Source organism: Salarias fasciatus, chromosome 13, assembly GCF_902148845.1.
Source record: "Salarias fasciatus chromosome 13, fSalaFa1.1, whole genome shotgun sequence".
NCBI classification, from domain to species: Eukaryota; Metazoa; Chordata; class Actinopteri; order Blenniiformes; family Blenniidae; genus Salarias; species Salarias fasciatus.
In genome coordinates this window covers 26333419-26350453 of record NC_043757.1, presented here as the reverse complement: position 1 = coordinate 26350453, position 17035 = coordinate 26333419, and the positions used below count along the sequence as shown (strand labels likewise).

At 41.3% G+C, this 17035-nt stretch overlaps 1 protein-coding gene across 20 annotated transcripts in view; it reads left to right on the top strand.

The window, feature by feature from the left end:
* The window catches only part of LOC115399180 (regulating synaptic membrane exocytosis protein 1-like), a 69265-nt gene that overhangs the window by 7276 nt on the left and 44954 nt on the right, over positions 1 to 17035 (top strand). For all 20 annotated transcript variants that reach the window (XM_030106425.1, XM_030106433.1, XM_030106432.1 and 17 more), the window contains exon 3: positions 16218 to 16428. In XM_030106425.1, coding sequence (XP_029962285.1) covers positions 16218 to 16428 — 211 coding nt within the window. The remainder of the gene's footprint in view (positions 1 to 16217; positions 16429 to 17035) is intronic.

Genomic DNA, 17035 nt, shown 5'->3' with positions numbered 1-17035 from the left:
CTTCCTCCTGCTTTTCTTCCTCTTTCTCTTCATCTCCTTCCTGTTTCATTTCCTGTTCCTTTTCATGTTCTCCTTCGTATTTTATTTCCTCTTTCTCTCCCTGATTAACTTCCCCTTCCTCATCTAGTTCTTCTTTATGAACTTTCTCCTCTTTTACTTCCTCGTTCTCTTCCTGTTATTCTTCCCGTTTCACTTCCGGTTCCTCTTTTTGTTATTCTTTGTGAACTTCCTCCCGTTTTACTTTCACTTTTTCTTCCTAATCCTCTTTCTGTTCCACTTCCTGCTTCTCTCACTATTAATAGAAGTGACCAGATGTTTGGAGCGTCAGTAAAGGTACAACTAATTGTACTAAAGTATCAGTAAGAAAAGTATCAGTAAAAGTAGTGATAATTATAGTAAAGTATCAGTAGACTTCTTTATTTTTCTTAGATCTTTTTGCTCTGGTTCATACTAAATCTTTGCTAACTTTATTTTGTCATTAAAGCTCGTGTCCGGAGTTTTGAAACAGAGAGGTTTTTTTTTTAATCCAATGTCTCGAGGTTCCGCCCTCCCTCTGCTTTCATGAGCGACCAAGCCACGCCCCTTTAATTGTGCACGCTATTATCCGTCGGGTGAAAATGAGAGCCTCCGAGTCCTACAGCATCCTCCATGTTTAGCTGTTTACGGTAGATGTTCAGCAGACAGTGGATATATCCGAGGTGAGCGCGGCGGCTGCTGCGTAGCTAACTCTCCTCTGCCTGGGCGAGCGGCCGTGCTCTCTGGCTGCTCCACACTTTGATTGACAGCATGACAAAGCGGAAGCTCGAAATCTATTGGCTGAAGTTGACCGGCGCTTTTTCGGATAACATGGGGGTCTATGAGACGAAGGCGGGGCTCATAAATACATTTTTATATTGCTTTATGCTAATATTATATTGTAGTATGGAACCAGACTGACACATTGAAGCTCTGCTGAAAAATGATACATACGTTGGAAACGAACGGAAACTCCGGACACGAGCTTTAAGATAAAGTTCTGTACTTCAAAATTGAAAATGTAAAGACTTTTTTTCCCGCATTATTTGTGGAAAGCCTCAGGCCTAATCGACTGGAGACTTTTTTAAAAGTTGTCTTTAAACAATACTTTTTGAAATGCCAGATCATCATTCACGGTGTAAACATCATGCACATATTGTTTAAGTCTTTTTGTTTCTTCTGTTGGACAGATTAATCTTTTTTGTCACATTTTATTTATCCATATCAGCGGATAGAAGGTTTTCCTCCTGCAATACCACCAGTGACCACTTGGGCAGATTCACATTAACACATTTAAAACATCTTTTGTTGCTTGATACAGGACAGTGTTTTCTCTAAAGCTTGCATATTTAGGAAGTCGGCGTTGTGATCTGGAGTGTTTCTGTCTGGACTGGCTAGATGAATGCAAATTTGGTTCTCAGTCATTTCAGTGATGCTAGCTGATGTGAGCCTCCTAAACCCATCCTCTGTGGGGAGGGATCCCGAGCCCCGGAGAAACTTTTTAAATCCCGGAGGATTGACAATCTCTGATGGTCACGGTTCTTTTAACGGTACTTTAGAACAGCGTTCCTCAACCTTTTATTGGACCATCATTTTTACGTGGACTGGCAGGACGGTGGATAGAAACTAGGAATCAACTGATCATCGGCGCCGATATTTGGCATTTTGACGCATATTGGCATCTGCCTTTTTTTCCAATTTGATGGCGGATAAGAGATCAATATAAAACGGGATTATTTTGGCTCAGATGCAGCCGCATCTCTCTGTCTGGAGTCTTCTCTGCCTCCAGCATTGTCCCGCCCACAGCACCATCTGATTGGTTACACTCAGAGCCAGCAGGAATAACAGCCAATCAGCAATGAAAGCTGCATGCACATAGATATATGCAGAGCCATAGATATATGTGCATAGAGGAGAGGAGCGAAGAAGCTTAGTCAGTGAAATAAACTCTGGAGAGAAGAGATTTGTCTGCTGCCTGGCAGATAAATCATATAAAGGCTGAATTATGCTTTCTGTGTGGACGTGTCGTTGTAAAACACAGTAAATCACAAAATGTAAAAAGTCCCGCTAGCTTAATGCTAACTTGTATGCAAAAACCCATTGACGTGCAACAGTTAGCACAATAGTCGCAGAAGATGCTGGAACAAATTAAACCAAGCAACATTTCACTTACTAAAAACAAAAAACAAACACTTATTATTTCAATACTTTATTATTATATTCTTTATTTAACCAGGTGAAAGCCTCGTTAAGAAACAAAGTTTGTTTTTTTTTCAAGATGGACCTGGCACTAACAGGCATATATTTCCCTCACTCAGAAAAAGATTAACAACAATGAAAGACTCTGAAAACTCTACCGTTAGCCACAAAACACAACCAGGAAGTAGCTACAGAAGCCTGAGAGGCTTTGTACTCAGAGCTGTGACGAATACAGTGTTGGTACTATATGGCTCTGTTTGTAAAATTTAAAATTTTGACAACAATATTTTCACTGTTATTGTAAATGAAAAGAATATTGGCTGTAAATATCTCTTACCAGCCTTCTTGACTACCGATAATTGGTACCGGTATCGGCCCTGAAAAAACGTATTGTTCTATCCCTGAAATCTTTGAAATTTACCAATAAATCCTTAAAGATGCCAGTCCCTGACTCTCTGTTGTTTCTTTCTTTGTTTTTTTCCTTGTAAAGATTATCTTGTGCTTTTTTTGTTTTTGTGGGAGTGAAATAATATCATCGTAAAAATATTTATCAGTGGATTTTCAGTGCCATCTCTGTTTTTGAAACTTTTTTCAGTATTATTTGGTATTTTCTTTTAATGCAGAAAGGTTTGACTTTCGCAGATGGTTTAGTTTTAAGTTTGTTGTCCTCTTCTGTAAAATTGAATATCCCCCAATCATTTTTTTTGTACCATCTGCCACTGTTTGAAATTTAGCAGCTAGCTTCAATCCCAGACTCGCAGCTAAAACGAGCTAACAATAGCCTCCTCAGTTTGCCCAGTGTTCCCAGAAGGTGTGCGGATTTCACAAAGATGAAAAATGTCTTTTTTGGCTCCTGCTACCAAAGCACGGCAACCACAGATAGAAAACCCAACCGGAGGAAACGCTGGGATGAGAAAAAGAACCCATTCTCTAATGATATTAGGTAGTAGGTTCACTCATTCCTGTTGGATTAGCGAGTGGTGAAAAGAGATAGAAGGAGTGAGAAGCTGAGAGAAAGAGCGAGGATGGAGCGTGAGTGGGCGGAGAGACGATCAGGGAAGAATATCGAGAGAAAGAGCGAGGACGAAGGAGGTGAGAAGAGCGAAAAGTACAGAAGGGAGACAGTTTGTTGAGGCGAGAAGCATCACGTGTCGTATTAAATCACAGCTGTCAGTTTTACACTGACTCATCACTTTTCTACAGCACAGGGCTTTCCCAAATACGATACTCTTCTCTCTTAGCTACACCCAAAAGCCTCCGATTCTGGTGCTTCTTCTGTGATCTCGACTGGAGAAGGGTGTAAATACAGGAGGGATGGAGGGATGGAGGGATGGGGGAGGTGAGAGTACAGCCAAGGCAGCTCAGCATGGTGAGCTCTCTGACGGAAGAGAAGGAGGGGAAGCGATGGAGGAGGACCGGCCGAGCTTGGCACTGGAAGGGAAGAGTAGAGAACAAGAGACTCTCCATGTACCTACAGCCATATGGTGAGCCGCCAGGCCACGAAACGCCACACACATGCACCGGCAGGGAGGTGAGCAAGGCAGATTTAAATAGAAATCTTCCAGTAATCAGGAAAAAAAACAGACACACTAAGATGGTTAGTGCAACGAAAACACTGTGAGACTTGTTTAAACTCCCAGCACAACTCTCGAGGGTTGATGTCTGGTTCTGAGAAGATGATACTCTAGATGAAGGGCTTTAAACGGTCCTTCTTGGTACAGTCAGTATCTATTGAAGACAGTGTGTCAGCTTACGCAGATGATGGTGTGGAATGTGGTGATTATTTTACACTTTATTAACGAAGTACAGGAATGTAGTTTATGTGTGCAGGACCAAATATTTCAGTGAAGTCTAACGTTTTTTTTTAGGTACAAGGATGTAACTATCCACTCATATCACGATTCAATGCGATTCACGATACTCTGTCCATAGTAGGACAGTTTTTACCAAAAGCATTTTCCAGACACATTGTGACTGAAATCTTTTTGTTACTTCTCTTAAACTGTATTTTCTCATTTTCTTCTCAATACTGTATCAAATTCAACTTCTTGTTAGACCTGAGGTAGGTTCAGTAACTGCCTGGAAAGCAAAGACTGAGGCAGATTTACTTTTCTTTGGAAAATAATAACATGAAATATATTTTGTCTGAACAACAATCAAATAAATTTTCTAAATTTTAAAACAAATCTCACATAAAATATTGTGGCATCTACTAAATGGTGCCCTCTACTGTTTGCTTTGCAGTAATTTTTTTTCATTTCACTAATTTAATTCCTCAAACATTTGTGTAGATTTCTACCTGTCTCGCGATGCATCTCACACTTGGAAAAAAATTCCCCGTACAACCAGCGTTACCTGACGCCATACGTCAGCAACGTCGCCCCCAGGTACACGAGAGAGCACGGTCTGTTAATGAGAAGGACAGACGCAAGGCAGACTGTGAACTATGAACTCTAAAATATCAAGAGATGGAGAAAGAGAAAGATGGTTCGGAAAACACCAGCTATGTCAGCAGAGACATTTGAGCCAGCAGCTACTCTGATGTCGGACAAAGTGGGTATCGGTATTCGGCAAGTGGCTAAAGGGTAGTACTCCTGCTTCTACTCTACTTTTTGAAAAGGTGGTGTCGCTGCATCCCTAATTTTCCCTGTTTACACAGAAAGCAGAGTGTTGAGAAAGCTTTGCACTCTGGAAGATCTCAGCAGTGCATGGTGTGCAACAGGGTTTGTATTTAGGATATACGCAGTATTCAGTAGAATCCCCGTCCTTTCATTATTCACCACCAGAAACAATAATTCAGGTTATTCAGAGGTCATGCAGACCTTATACTCACTAAATATTTCCTCCAGTGACATTAAAAGTGTTGGAACGTCTTCTAATGTGCATTTCATTTCCTTTGACGTCGCCTCAGTGAGACGTTTCATAATCTGAATTGTCATAGATTCCTATCAGCCTGCAAAGGTGATAAACTCTTTTATGCAAATAATAAGGTGTTAAAGTGAGTGTAGGAGGATCTCCTTTAAATGCAAACAAATACTTTATCTGCGCACACACACACACACACACACACACACACACACACACACACACACACACACACACACACACACACACTGCGAACCGGAAGCCTGTTTCTAATTCTGGCATGCATTATAGCTTCCATTCAATTTCACAAATAGCAAGAGAGGGAGGAAACTTTTTTTATACCCGTCTATTACGAGACAGGGAAAGACTTCCAATCAATCTAGTAGATGACTCCTTTTCAGTAGGAGTGTGTGTGTGTGTGTGTGTGTGTGTGTGTGTGTGTGTGTGTGTGTGTGTGTGTGTGTGTGTGTGTGTGAGGAGGTAACAGGGAGGAAAGCAGGGTACCCACAAGTTGGAGAAGAGCAGCCTTCACAGATGACAGAGGATGAAGTTACATTTTCTTTTCTTTTTTTTTTTTTCAAATAGTGCTGGGGAGCAAATGAGATGGGAAAAGTTGGGAATGTTTCATTTCCAAATGGCCAGGAGGTGATTTTCCCTGACACTGACTCATTGTTACTTGATTCATGTCTGCCTGCTTTTTTGAATATCGATCCTGGAACCGGAGCGGTGACTCATAGTCGGCCACGGAGGCCTGAGTCACACCAGGAGAGGACTTGGCCCGGGCTGCGGGTCCCCCAGCTCAGTGCCACCCCGCTCCGTGAAAACCCTGGACTTGGCTCCGGCGGCGGTAATGACTCTGCAGGACAGCTGGCCTCGGCTACTTTATCTGCTCTTTATTTTTAGACGCATCAACTGTCAAGCCTTTAACTTTTCAGAGTCGTTTAAGTGTAACTTTAAGCTTTGACGGAGGAGCCAAGCGCTGGCACAGACAGGTCCCAAACCTTTTCTGGAAGCACTTGTGAAAATTGATGGCAGAAATAACTGTGACGTGGATCGGAAGAGGAGAGAATGAGTCCCTGCACGGTGACGAGTTTTGCTTCAAACTTGAGAATCGGGCGGCCTTCAACACACTGTGAGGGTGAATATACAAAGAAATGCATTAAAGGTCCCATATTATGCAAAATATATATAAAACCACTCCATCTGGTCATGGAGCTCTGTCTTATTGACATACTGAATAGATTCAGTAGAATATGAAAAAATAAAAAACAAACAAACGGTAAAACTGTGTGATTCTAACTTTTCCATAATTTAGCCACACTCCTTTCCACTGCCCGCGCTTCAGTGACTCTGAACAGGATATAATCAGGCTGGAGATAGATGGACGGATGGATCATTTCATTAATACTAAGAGAAACCTTTAGTGTTGACTGAAGACATGCTGTCAAGTTACTGATCAGACCCCCTCCAGACAGAACGGCCCCATATGTGGCCCCTGGATTGAAATGTCAACAGTATGCAGCCCTGTTGAATAAGTCTTTTTCATCAACGATTCTAGCAGCCAGGGCCATTTTCTGTGTGAGAAAATTATCGACGTGAATAAATTCATGTGTAATCCAGCAGTTCAGCCCATCCTGCGTTGAATGTCTGACTTTTTCAGGTTATGCTCTACATTAGAAGAGGCCGTTCTGGTCCTTGATCGGCGCTGATGGCTGATCCGATTGTTGATTTGGGTGGAATAAACAGACCCTCGAGACCTTTTCAGGCCTCTGGCATCGTGCACATCACCGTGTAGGGACACTGCTGGTTTTTTGCCATTTTTCTCCTGTGATGGACTCGTCTCGTTACGGCAACTCTTTGATCGTCCACATGCTGCCTTCTCTGACATTATTTACCTGAGAAGTCAAGTGGAAAAAGTCTGGATCCAGTCTTCTGGATTCAGTCTGGCCCTCAGTTCCTCATTGTTGTTTTTTTTAAACTCAGCCTTAATATTTTGAAATATCTCATCGCAGCTGGTGGAAAATAACATTACATTGACTGGAAATACCATTGTTTTTGTGTTTTCATTTGAGAAAAGTTGTTTTGCTGAAGATCACAAAACTTTTTGAGGAAACTTACATTTTCCCGTTTGTCTAGGGGGATGGGTGTTGTTAACAAGATATCAGTAATACTGCTTAGCAATCTGGTACTTTTATAGTATTCTCACTGGTACTTGTTTTTTAGTTTAAATTTTTTTAATAAAAAAATAAATACATTCCCGTTTGACCGTTTTGAGATTTATCTTGAGAAATGCTTTTCTTCTGCCAGAGCTTCTTTTCTGGGCATTGTTAAAGGAATACTCCGAAGATTTGGGACCCACGCCCTTTCCCTATCATTGACAAAGTTAGACAAGCTTATGAATACCTTTTTTGTGTCTGTGCATCCAGTGGCTGGATCCCAGCTGTTAGCATCGTAGTTAGCTTAGCTCAACTGCTGGAGGTGACTAGGAGACACAGCCGGACTGACGAAAGTGGACAAAATCCTCCTTCCAGTGGTCCCGGGGACGGCGTATTAGCACGTGAAGTAAATCCAAATGGTTATAAAACATTTTAAAAGACGTGTTTTCTTTTCAATCCGTTAAAATAACGTTTTGATACACACAGATCTGCACAAGCATAGTGCTCCGTGGAAGGATATACCGGCACACAGCGGCTGATAATACGTATTTAAAGTATTTAAACATTTCCCCCCGGGCCTCGGTGCCCACCCCTACTGTTGATTCAGATCATTGACGGTCTTTTCATCCATCAACCAAAATGGATCTCTGTCTGTCTACTATTTCTATTGATTGCCAATAGTCGGTTTGTCACCGATCGGAACACATAACATGGTTTTATCACCAACACTTGAGGTTTTTTTGTTCGAGCCAGCTGTTTTGTTGTTTGCAGAATTTCTAAATACTTCAAATGGAGCTCAAAGCCAGTTTTGGAGCCGGTAGTTTAAACTGGTCCTGGATCTTGAGCTCTGGCACCAGTTTGACGTGCGTCACTCTGCTGATTTTTAAGACAACAATGGATGGCCACGGCATACACGGATAAGCTAGCAAACACAAAGCTCGCTAGTGGAATCAGCTCATTGTTTACGTAGCTGTTTTCTTGGGATTTGTCGACAGCGACAAAAATAGCACGTCACAAGAAGGGGGATCTGTGTGTGATTGTAGTCTGTGTGCGTCACAGGGTCACAGGAGACTGCCGGGATGTATGTTTGACTTTCACTCCTCTGAGCTCTGCTAGTGAGCAGGTGAAAAGGTCAACGACCTAACTCTGCAGCTTTCAGAAACCACCGTCAACATGTGATTACCGGTGAAGTAAAGGATTCCTGTCTCACGTTGCAGTTGAATTGAATACTTTCAAAGTCATGTTAGAATTATTTTCATCCATTCTGTTTAACCTTACTCTCCATCTAAATCTCTAATGCTTTATTAAAAACAAAAAGCGCCCTAATAAAAACACGTGTGTGAGTGAGTGACGTGTTCCTTCATTAACGCACAAACTGGAGTTTACCTTGGCTCCGTCCCACGCACGCCATCCTGCTGCTGGAAATACTCACCAGAGCTCTGGAAGTGTGAGAAAATAGTCTGAAATACAAGCAGCCGTGTTTTCTAAAAGCTACAGCTGTTTGAGGAAACTAGCCTTTTGAGCTCAGTTATTTAAGACTGCTGGCTTTGGAATTTGTTCACACATTAAGCACACTTTGAATTTCATCCAACTCTTAAATATTTATTTCTGTGCATGTTGAACACAGGTCATGATCACGGCCACACTGCAGTCCGTGTTGATGATCCCTGTTCATCAGCTGCTGCTCTCCTAGCTGTATAACAGGAAGTATAACAGGGAAACATCCCAGGAAATGTAATAAAAGTTAAAGAAAGTTCTTGTGCCGGAGAAAAGGGGAGAAAAGATGAAACACAGGATTAAAATTAATTACTGGAGTTCAAGTCGATCCATCCATCCATTGGCTTTCTGAGATCGAAAAATGGAAATTGTGAGAAAATCAAAGACAAGACCGAAACCGTCTGCAAAAATTGCATTTAGCCTTTGATTGTTTATTGAAGAGATGTCTTTCGTCGTCAGTTACTGTAGCTACCTCAGGAATAAAAAGACCTTTTATTTGATACAGTATTGAAATGAAGATCAGAAAATATAGCATCGGATTGAACAGAAATAACACATTAAAAAGATGTCAGCCACAAAATATCTTGAAAATTATTTTGCTTAAAAAAATTTATGGGGAAAAACAGTAGATCATCTGCATAGTATCGTGTATCTCATTGAATCGAAAGCTCATTGAATCTTTTCATCCACCCATCAGTTAGTCCATCAATCTGTTATTCACCCATCATCCATCCATCCATCCATCCATCCATCCATCCATCCATCCATCCATCAATCCAGGAAGGTCTCAGATGCGATCAGTGTTCGTAAAGTCAGTTTACCGTAGAAGAAAGACGGGTGTCTGCTCTGACATTTAGAGACACTGAGTGAGCCGCTGAGTGAACGAGATGCTGAGATGATTACTTGGCAGTTGTTGTGCAATTTAATTAACATATCGACTGTCGCTATGTTAACTTTCCCAGCGGATTCTGTTCGCTCTGCAAAAAGTCAATCATTTGGCAAACAGTTGCATTCCTTTAGGAGTTGAAGGAACTGATTTTTTTGGAGTAAAAACTGAAAAATGGGTAATTTCTTTCCACATTTGTGGTAAATGTAACATCTTTATTTACTTACATTAAAAATATAAGATTGTTTCATGTTGAAAATTCACCCTGAATCTTTAATTAATCCCTCCTCTTTGCAGTGTCTCTCAAATACCAATTAAATTTACATTCTCATGGAGGAAAGTTGGGTTTGCCTTTGTGTTGGTGTGGAGCTTGTTAGCCCCACGCAGCTCAGTTACGACACATTTTATGCTAATTCCGCTTTCCGCTTTTGAATTGTGGACGCTTTGTTTAAAATATGCAGGCGTGCACGTCCGCCGTAAGTGAGGGTTTGTTTGCTCAGGAGCAAAGGCACTGAGCGTTTTGATGGCGAGCGTGTTTGCATAAGAAAGTGAAGCTTTCATTGTCACTTTGGTTGGACCCTTGCGTCCCGCCATATTTGAATATGGATATATATTTTTTTTCGTCCTGGTTTTGCTTAATGAGCTCACGATCTGTTCCTCCGTCACACTCTACGTTTTTCTCTGATCTTTCCTTTCCTGTCTCTCTCTCTAAACCTTCATACATTTCTCCGGCAGTTATTTGATGTGGTGAAGATTTTTCTCTCCCCACCTGCGACAGACGTTTTGATGACTTGTGTTTTTTGACACTTGACGTACGTCCAGCTCCTCCGTACACTCGTTGTTTCGGTATTATTGTGTCCTACTTAAAAAAAAGAAAACACACCTCAAATTACGCAATTAGTTAATGTTACTGCTGCTGTTTCCACTCCTGATTGTTGGTTCAGCTGCTGCGGAATAGGTATTGTCAGGATTCCAGCTGTAGATATCTTAAATTATTAATGTGAGGATACAATCGAGTAAAATCACATTATGTGGCAGTACATTTGGCAAGACACTGTGATTCAAAAGGCAGATCTGATTGTTCCATTCGAAGTTAAGCAGAGGAATTTTGGAAGTATAAATTAAATTCAATAGTTTTGTCGTTGCGTTTCGGGCTGAATTGTCGTCGTCTGCATCATGATGCAACGTAGAAACAATTAATTTCAACACCCCTGATTTTTATGCCTGTTATTTGTAGGTTAAGCATCAGTAATCCATCAAAGTTGTTGAATATATTACCGTAAAATTCCATCAGAACATGACTTTATGTCATCCATAGGATTATGTGAAAATACATTTTCCCTCTGTTTAAATTTCATATTAAGAGCCAAACTTCAAATTGAGCAAATTCCTGATTAAATCCTGTTTATAGTCTGAATTTCCCATTAATTCCTATTTTCCCTGTTAAAAAAAACCCATAGATAATTTTTTTAATGGAAATTTTCTAACTATTGCAAATCTGATTTAAATCAAATCACATGTTTCAATTCAAAGTGATTTTATTCAGTGAATGAATCAATGATAAGACTTACAACACAACCATTGTGTGTAGTTTGATACGGATTAGTGCCAGTGTTCACGGGGGCATCATGCTCGTTGTTCGTGGCTCGTGACCTTATACACCATAAAATCCCATTATGTTGCATTATATTTACTTTGGCAGACGAACAACTGAAATTGTTCACGTACGATTAACATCCAAATGTTTGTTAATGCTAAAATATCACACTGTTTGTAGACATCTTGAAGTCTCAGTCCACAGCAATAACACTTCTCTCTTTACACCTCAGAATTCCGACAATGAGACGACGTTTTTTTTTTTGTTTTTTTTTTTACTCCTAACTCTAAAAACAACTTGAGATTCTGAGTTTCAAGGACGATGGCTGTTCAGTCAACAAACATCTGTTGTGAAAGAGAAGGAAAAAGAAAAAAAACACAGACAAAATGCAAGAAGGAAGCAGAAGTCAGGAGTCCTGAAAATATAATTAAAGAACTGGATGAACCCATTAGGAGGTTTGCATTAAGGAAATGAGATGTGGTGAGGATGAGCGAGCGCTCCCAGCACTGTATGTCCCGCCAGCAGGGATTTATTGAGGCTAATACCAATAGAAGCTCTGTTGGATCAAAGCCACCGATCATCAACAATAACAGGTCCTGAACAGGAGCAGCGAGTCCCAGGTGAGGACGACCCGACGCCTCCCTCCGACCATGTGCTATTGATTGATAGGTCTTTAAAACAGATAATCAATCAGGCTCCACGCATCAGACCCTGGTGTGTGTGTGTGTGTGTGTGTGTGTGTGTGTGTGTGTGTGTGTGTGTGTGTGTTAGCAGCTGAGGTGCTGCAGAGGAGGAAGGAAAACCTGCTGAGCAGCAGCAGCAGGACATCCCCCCTGACCTTTGGCTATTACTCCCAGGAAGTGTGTGTGTGTGTGTGTGTGTGTGTGTGTGTGTGTGTGTGTGTGTGTGTGTGTGTGTGTGTGTGTGTGTGTGTGTGTGTGTGTCCACAGGTTGTGTTTCACCGGGGTCTCGGGGTGTGTGATGGGTGTATTTAGCTGGTGGCACATGGAGTAGTGATGTTCTGTAAAGTCCTGGATGTGGACTTTCCCTCGCCTCAGCTGGGATTTGTAGTTTTTTGTCCTCCCTGGATCTGTAGTTTTATGAGGGATTTGTAATCTTTCTCGAGCTTTTTAATTTTTCACTGCCTCAGATAGTAGTTTTTTTTAAGAGTTTGTCGATATTTTTCGGTGGATTTGTAGTCTTTCCTCGGATTGTAGTTTTTTTGGGGGGACTTTGTATCTTGTCTTCTTGCCAGCTGAGCTGATGGGGGAGGAGGCTTCACCGCTGACCCACAGCTTGTAAGTCTCTTCCTTTCTTTCTCCTCCTCTTTTCTTTCTTTCACTTCCTCCCCATCCTCCCCTATATATATGTTCTCTTCCTCTCCCACCCTTCATCATTTGGATCTTTCTGCTCGTCTTTTTTCTTTCTCTTCTCTCTCCTTCTTCCTTCACACTCCTCTTGTCTTTTTTGTCGTCCCTCCCGTCTTTTCCGCCCGTCCAGCTCTTTGTTAGCAGGACTGATAATATCACGTTACACCTGAAGTAGCTACATGATACCGACTTGTTCCACAACCGGACTGACTCTGTTTGCTGACATGAGCCGTTGACGGAGTGAAGATGAGCTGATTTTTCCTCCGACGGGGAACAACTTCTCCGTCAGAGCTCAGAACCTTTTCACACACTTCTTTCTTTTGTGGTCTCTCATTAAAGTTTGTCATCTTTGTAATTTTTTTTAATCATCCTCTTGTTACTTACTTTCCTCCACACCTCATGCATTCTATCAGACCTCAGAACATCTGACTGAAAGGTCATCTGCAGCGACTATAAACAACTTCCACATTTATAGGAATGAGCTTGTTCCCAGATGTCCGCTTGTTTGTTTGGATCATGGTCTTAGAAATACTTGTTCTGCCTAATTTATCAAGATGAATTGTTTCACGAAGCAGAGGTGAGCAGTCCTAGATGATTTGATTTAGTCATCTCTCAATCAGAAGATTGAAGGTTTGATCCTCCGTTGGTCAGTATGCTGAAGGGACCTGAACCCCAAACTGCTCCCAACGGAGGGATTGAGACGTTTCAAAGTGAAAACTCATCGTTTTCGGTTTTCAGTTGACATGAAAACCTTCATGCAATGGCAGAAATACTGAAAATGGCTGGTTTTCATGTTGGGTGTCTTGTGGATGCTGCTGTTTTTGTAATAAAACTACACACATATTTAGAGAACGTCACACTATAACCACTCTAATGCAGGGTGCCTTGAGGAACCCCAAACATCCACTGCACGACACAGTCGCAGCTCAGAAGAGCGACTGGAGGAACCGGCTCCTGTCATTGTGCTGCGGAACTGAGCGCTTTAAGAGGTCGCTCATCCCCTCGGCAATCAGGCTGTTTAACAGATGTGCCTGAGCCGAACTGAGTACACTATGAGCACTTTATCACTGCTTTATTGTACTGTTGTTATTTATTTGCGTGCAAATGATTTATGTATGTGCTGCTGGACACCTGAATTTCTCCCTTGGGAGATTAATAAAGTTTTTATCTATCTATCTATCTATCTATCTATCTATCTATCTATCTATCTATCTATCTATCTATCTATAAACACCTGGAGAACACAGACATTCGTATGGGCAGACCACCAACTTGAATTGCTATTACGGTGACTGTCAACCCTGAAACTACCAAGTCCAGGAGAATACGGACACTCTGGCAGCCGCCATGTTTGTTTTTGTAGATCTACTCGCGCATGTTCAGAAGAGCTACTGACTACGGGGTGATGAGCATGAGACAGGCCCTGAGCGCTTCCAAAAAGTCGGTTTGGATGGACGATGGACACAAAACACGACGAAAGTTTTGCCTTTTCACTTGAAATCACTGCCGTCAATACCAGAACAACTCAGCCAGCCGTGATTACCAAGACTGTCTGGATTAAGTCCATTCAGCAGAACATTTTGATTTACATCAGGTACCTTTTACATCCGTTTTCATTCCTCTTTAATTCAGAATAAAAACTGAATCTGCTGTAAAATGATGATGATAAGATGACCTTGTAACACCTAATTCTAAATGAAAATGATTATTCCAAATTAGTTCTGAATAAATTGGTACGTTTATTCTGATCTTAAAGCTGAGTTAGACAATTCCTTGATTGCGTATACATTCATTCCGAATCCATTCTAAATTAATCCCGGTGTAGTTAATCAAATAGACACTTGGATGAAACAGATATCATGCGAATGAAGCATTAAAATACAGACCTTTTTAACGCTGTAGCATCAAAATTAATTGAGAAAGAAAAGAAGCAGGAAGTGGAGTTTTTTTTAACTTCTGGTAGAAGTAAATAAGTTACATCTGTCCCCTGTCCAGTCAGAACCCTTCCAATACCAAAGCTGCTTTGTTTCAGTAAAGTAAATACTTCTTTTTGTGCTGTGATACCAGATCGACTTGGTAGATTTCAATAGTTCTTCGCTGGGTTACTAGAACTCTTTGGTCAGATTTCACCAGAAAATGTTCTTGAATTGAGAAAGAAAATGTCTGGATTGAGCCGCTTTGTTTTGTTTTCTCAGAGTTTTTGACAACGCTTTATAAGGTTTTATCAACAAAACTGTGGGATTAAATTTGAGCAACAAATTACCCAGTTTTATTTCACACAGCAAATCAAACTGCATAATGCTTATAGAACAAAAGTACCCGATTAGTTTGAGCCAGATTTCATCACCATCATCTCCGTCTTGAAGCAGAACTGCTTCAGCACACACTGCTTTTCAGGTTTTCCTACTTGTTCCTTGCTGCCTTGCTTCAAAGCAGGTTCTACCAAAGCAGTCAGTAAACCACGTCCTTCCTCAACACTTGATGTTAACCTGGAACTTTTAGCAGTTTTTTTTTTATTTTATTTATTTATTTTTTTTAACTTTGCTTGTGCCTTGGTCATCTTTCACATGACGATGGCCTGACTTTTTCATTAGGCCTTTTGTAAACCATTGTTTCATTTCAATATGTGGAATATGTGCCGTTCACCCTCCTCTCTCACCTCCGGTCCGTTTCCCCTCTGTCTGCACTCTCCTCAATCTCCACGCTGTAAAATCCCATTAATCAGCATACTGTAACGACTCAGAAAAGCCAATAGTCTTCCTCTCTCTTGCATTGATTCCAAGAGTTTCTTTCGTGTCGGCAAAGAAGCCTGAAACAATAGCACACCCTGAAAAAAAAAAAGAAAATGTGATCTCACACTAAACCGCGCAAACAGCCCTGAGTACAGCGATATCGACTCAACTTAATGCAGCGATTGTCTTCTTCGCTCTGCTTTATTTATTATTCACATGATAATGAGCCCTCTTCTTCTTTTCTCTTCTCTTTTATTGCCCTTTAATTGTAGAAATCCGCTCACATCCTGCTAATAGTCGTCGGCTTCTATTCTATTCCAGTTAGCTGTTTGGACAAACTTTCTTACAAGAAATTCAGGTTTTTGTTTTTCACAGTTACGTTTAGCAGTTAGCAGCTAGCATATCAGTGACAGGAAGTTTCCTGAACACATTTAAATCATTATTTTATGGTGATTTCTATGTTTTTGGCATTTTTGTGTAATTAAGTAATCACTGAGTGGCTGGTTGAGTCCCTTTACGTCCTTTTGAGCATTTCCTCATTAATTATTCCGTTTTGTTTCTTCATTGTGCCGCACAGCCTGAATTCTTTGTTTAACCTCTGGTGAGTGCTGTAAATAAAGCCCGCCTCGGGCTCATTTCCCCAGACGATTCATGTTAGAGTCCCCGATCCAGGAGAACCCAGACGTTACACGATCTGGCTTCCCAACTCCTCCCACTCCCAAGAAGGAACTGAGCCGTGTCCAGAACAACAAACAAGAAAACACGCTGCTCAATAAACTTACCTGGCAAAGGAAAAGAAAAGGAAACAAAAGAAAATTCTCTCAAAACTAAAGTCCTACTTTCAAAAAAATGATTCCAAATAAAACGGCTTCTCACTGGAGAACTCTCGGTGTCTTCCAGAGGGATCCAGCAGCAGCTGTCCAGCTACAGGGAGACGGTGATCCGGCAGGCCACGGCGGCGGCGGGCTCGGCCGTCCACCGCGACGATGCCCCCACCTGCGGCATCTGCCACAAGACCAAGTTCGCGGACGGCTGCGGGAACCTGTGCTCGTACTGCCAGACCAAGTTCTGCGCTCGCTGCGGCGGGCGGGTGTCGCTGCGCTCCAACACGGTGAGGAAAACCCCCCGACGCCAACCGTCGCACGTTTTAAAACACATTTTAAAAATCCAAAAAAAGACACTGACACAAACATCCTTCTAACATCTGTGTGAATTTAGTGTGATCATTATTTCAGTGTTAAAGTGTCTTTTGGATCAATTTTTACTCCTGTAATTAACGCCGTCTTCTTTTCAACCAAACTGGCTTTGAAATGGTGAAAAAATTCATGATAATTGCTTTGTGAAGGATCAAAATTTGTTTTAAAGTGATTTTAATGTGATGTAGACAGAAAATATTCTATAAATGTTTGTGTCCTTGGAAAAAAAGGAAAAAACAAACAAATGAAGTGAAATCTGCCCAAAAAACATTTTCCCCTTAATCCTGTTAAAAGAAAAACACTTTAATCACATACTACACACAGTATGAGCAAAATAAATACAGACAGCTGTACACACACACACACACACACACACACACACACACACACACCTATATAGATAATGAAACCATATAGAATATCAGAGCAGGCCTCAGGTGTTACAGCTCAATGCAGGTGAGTGTGTGTGTGTGTGTGTGTGTGTGTGTGTGTGTGTGTGTGTGTGTGTGTGTGTGTGTCTGT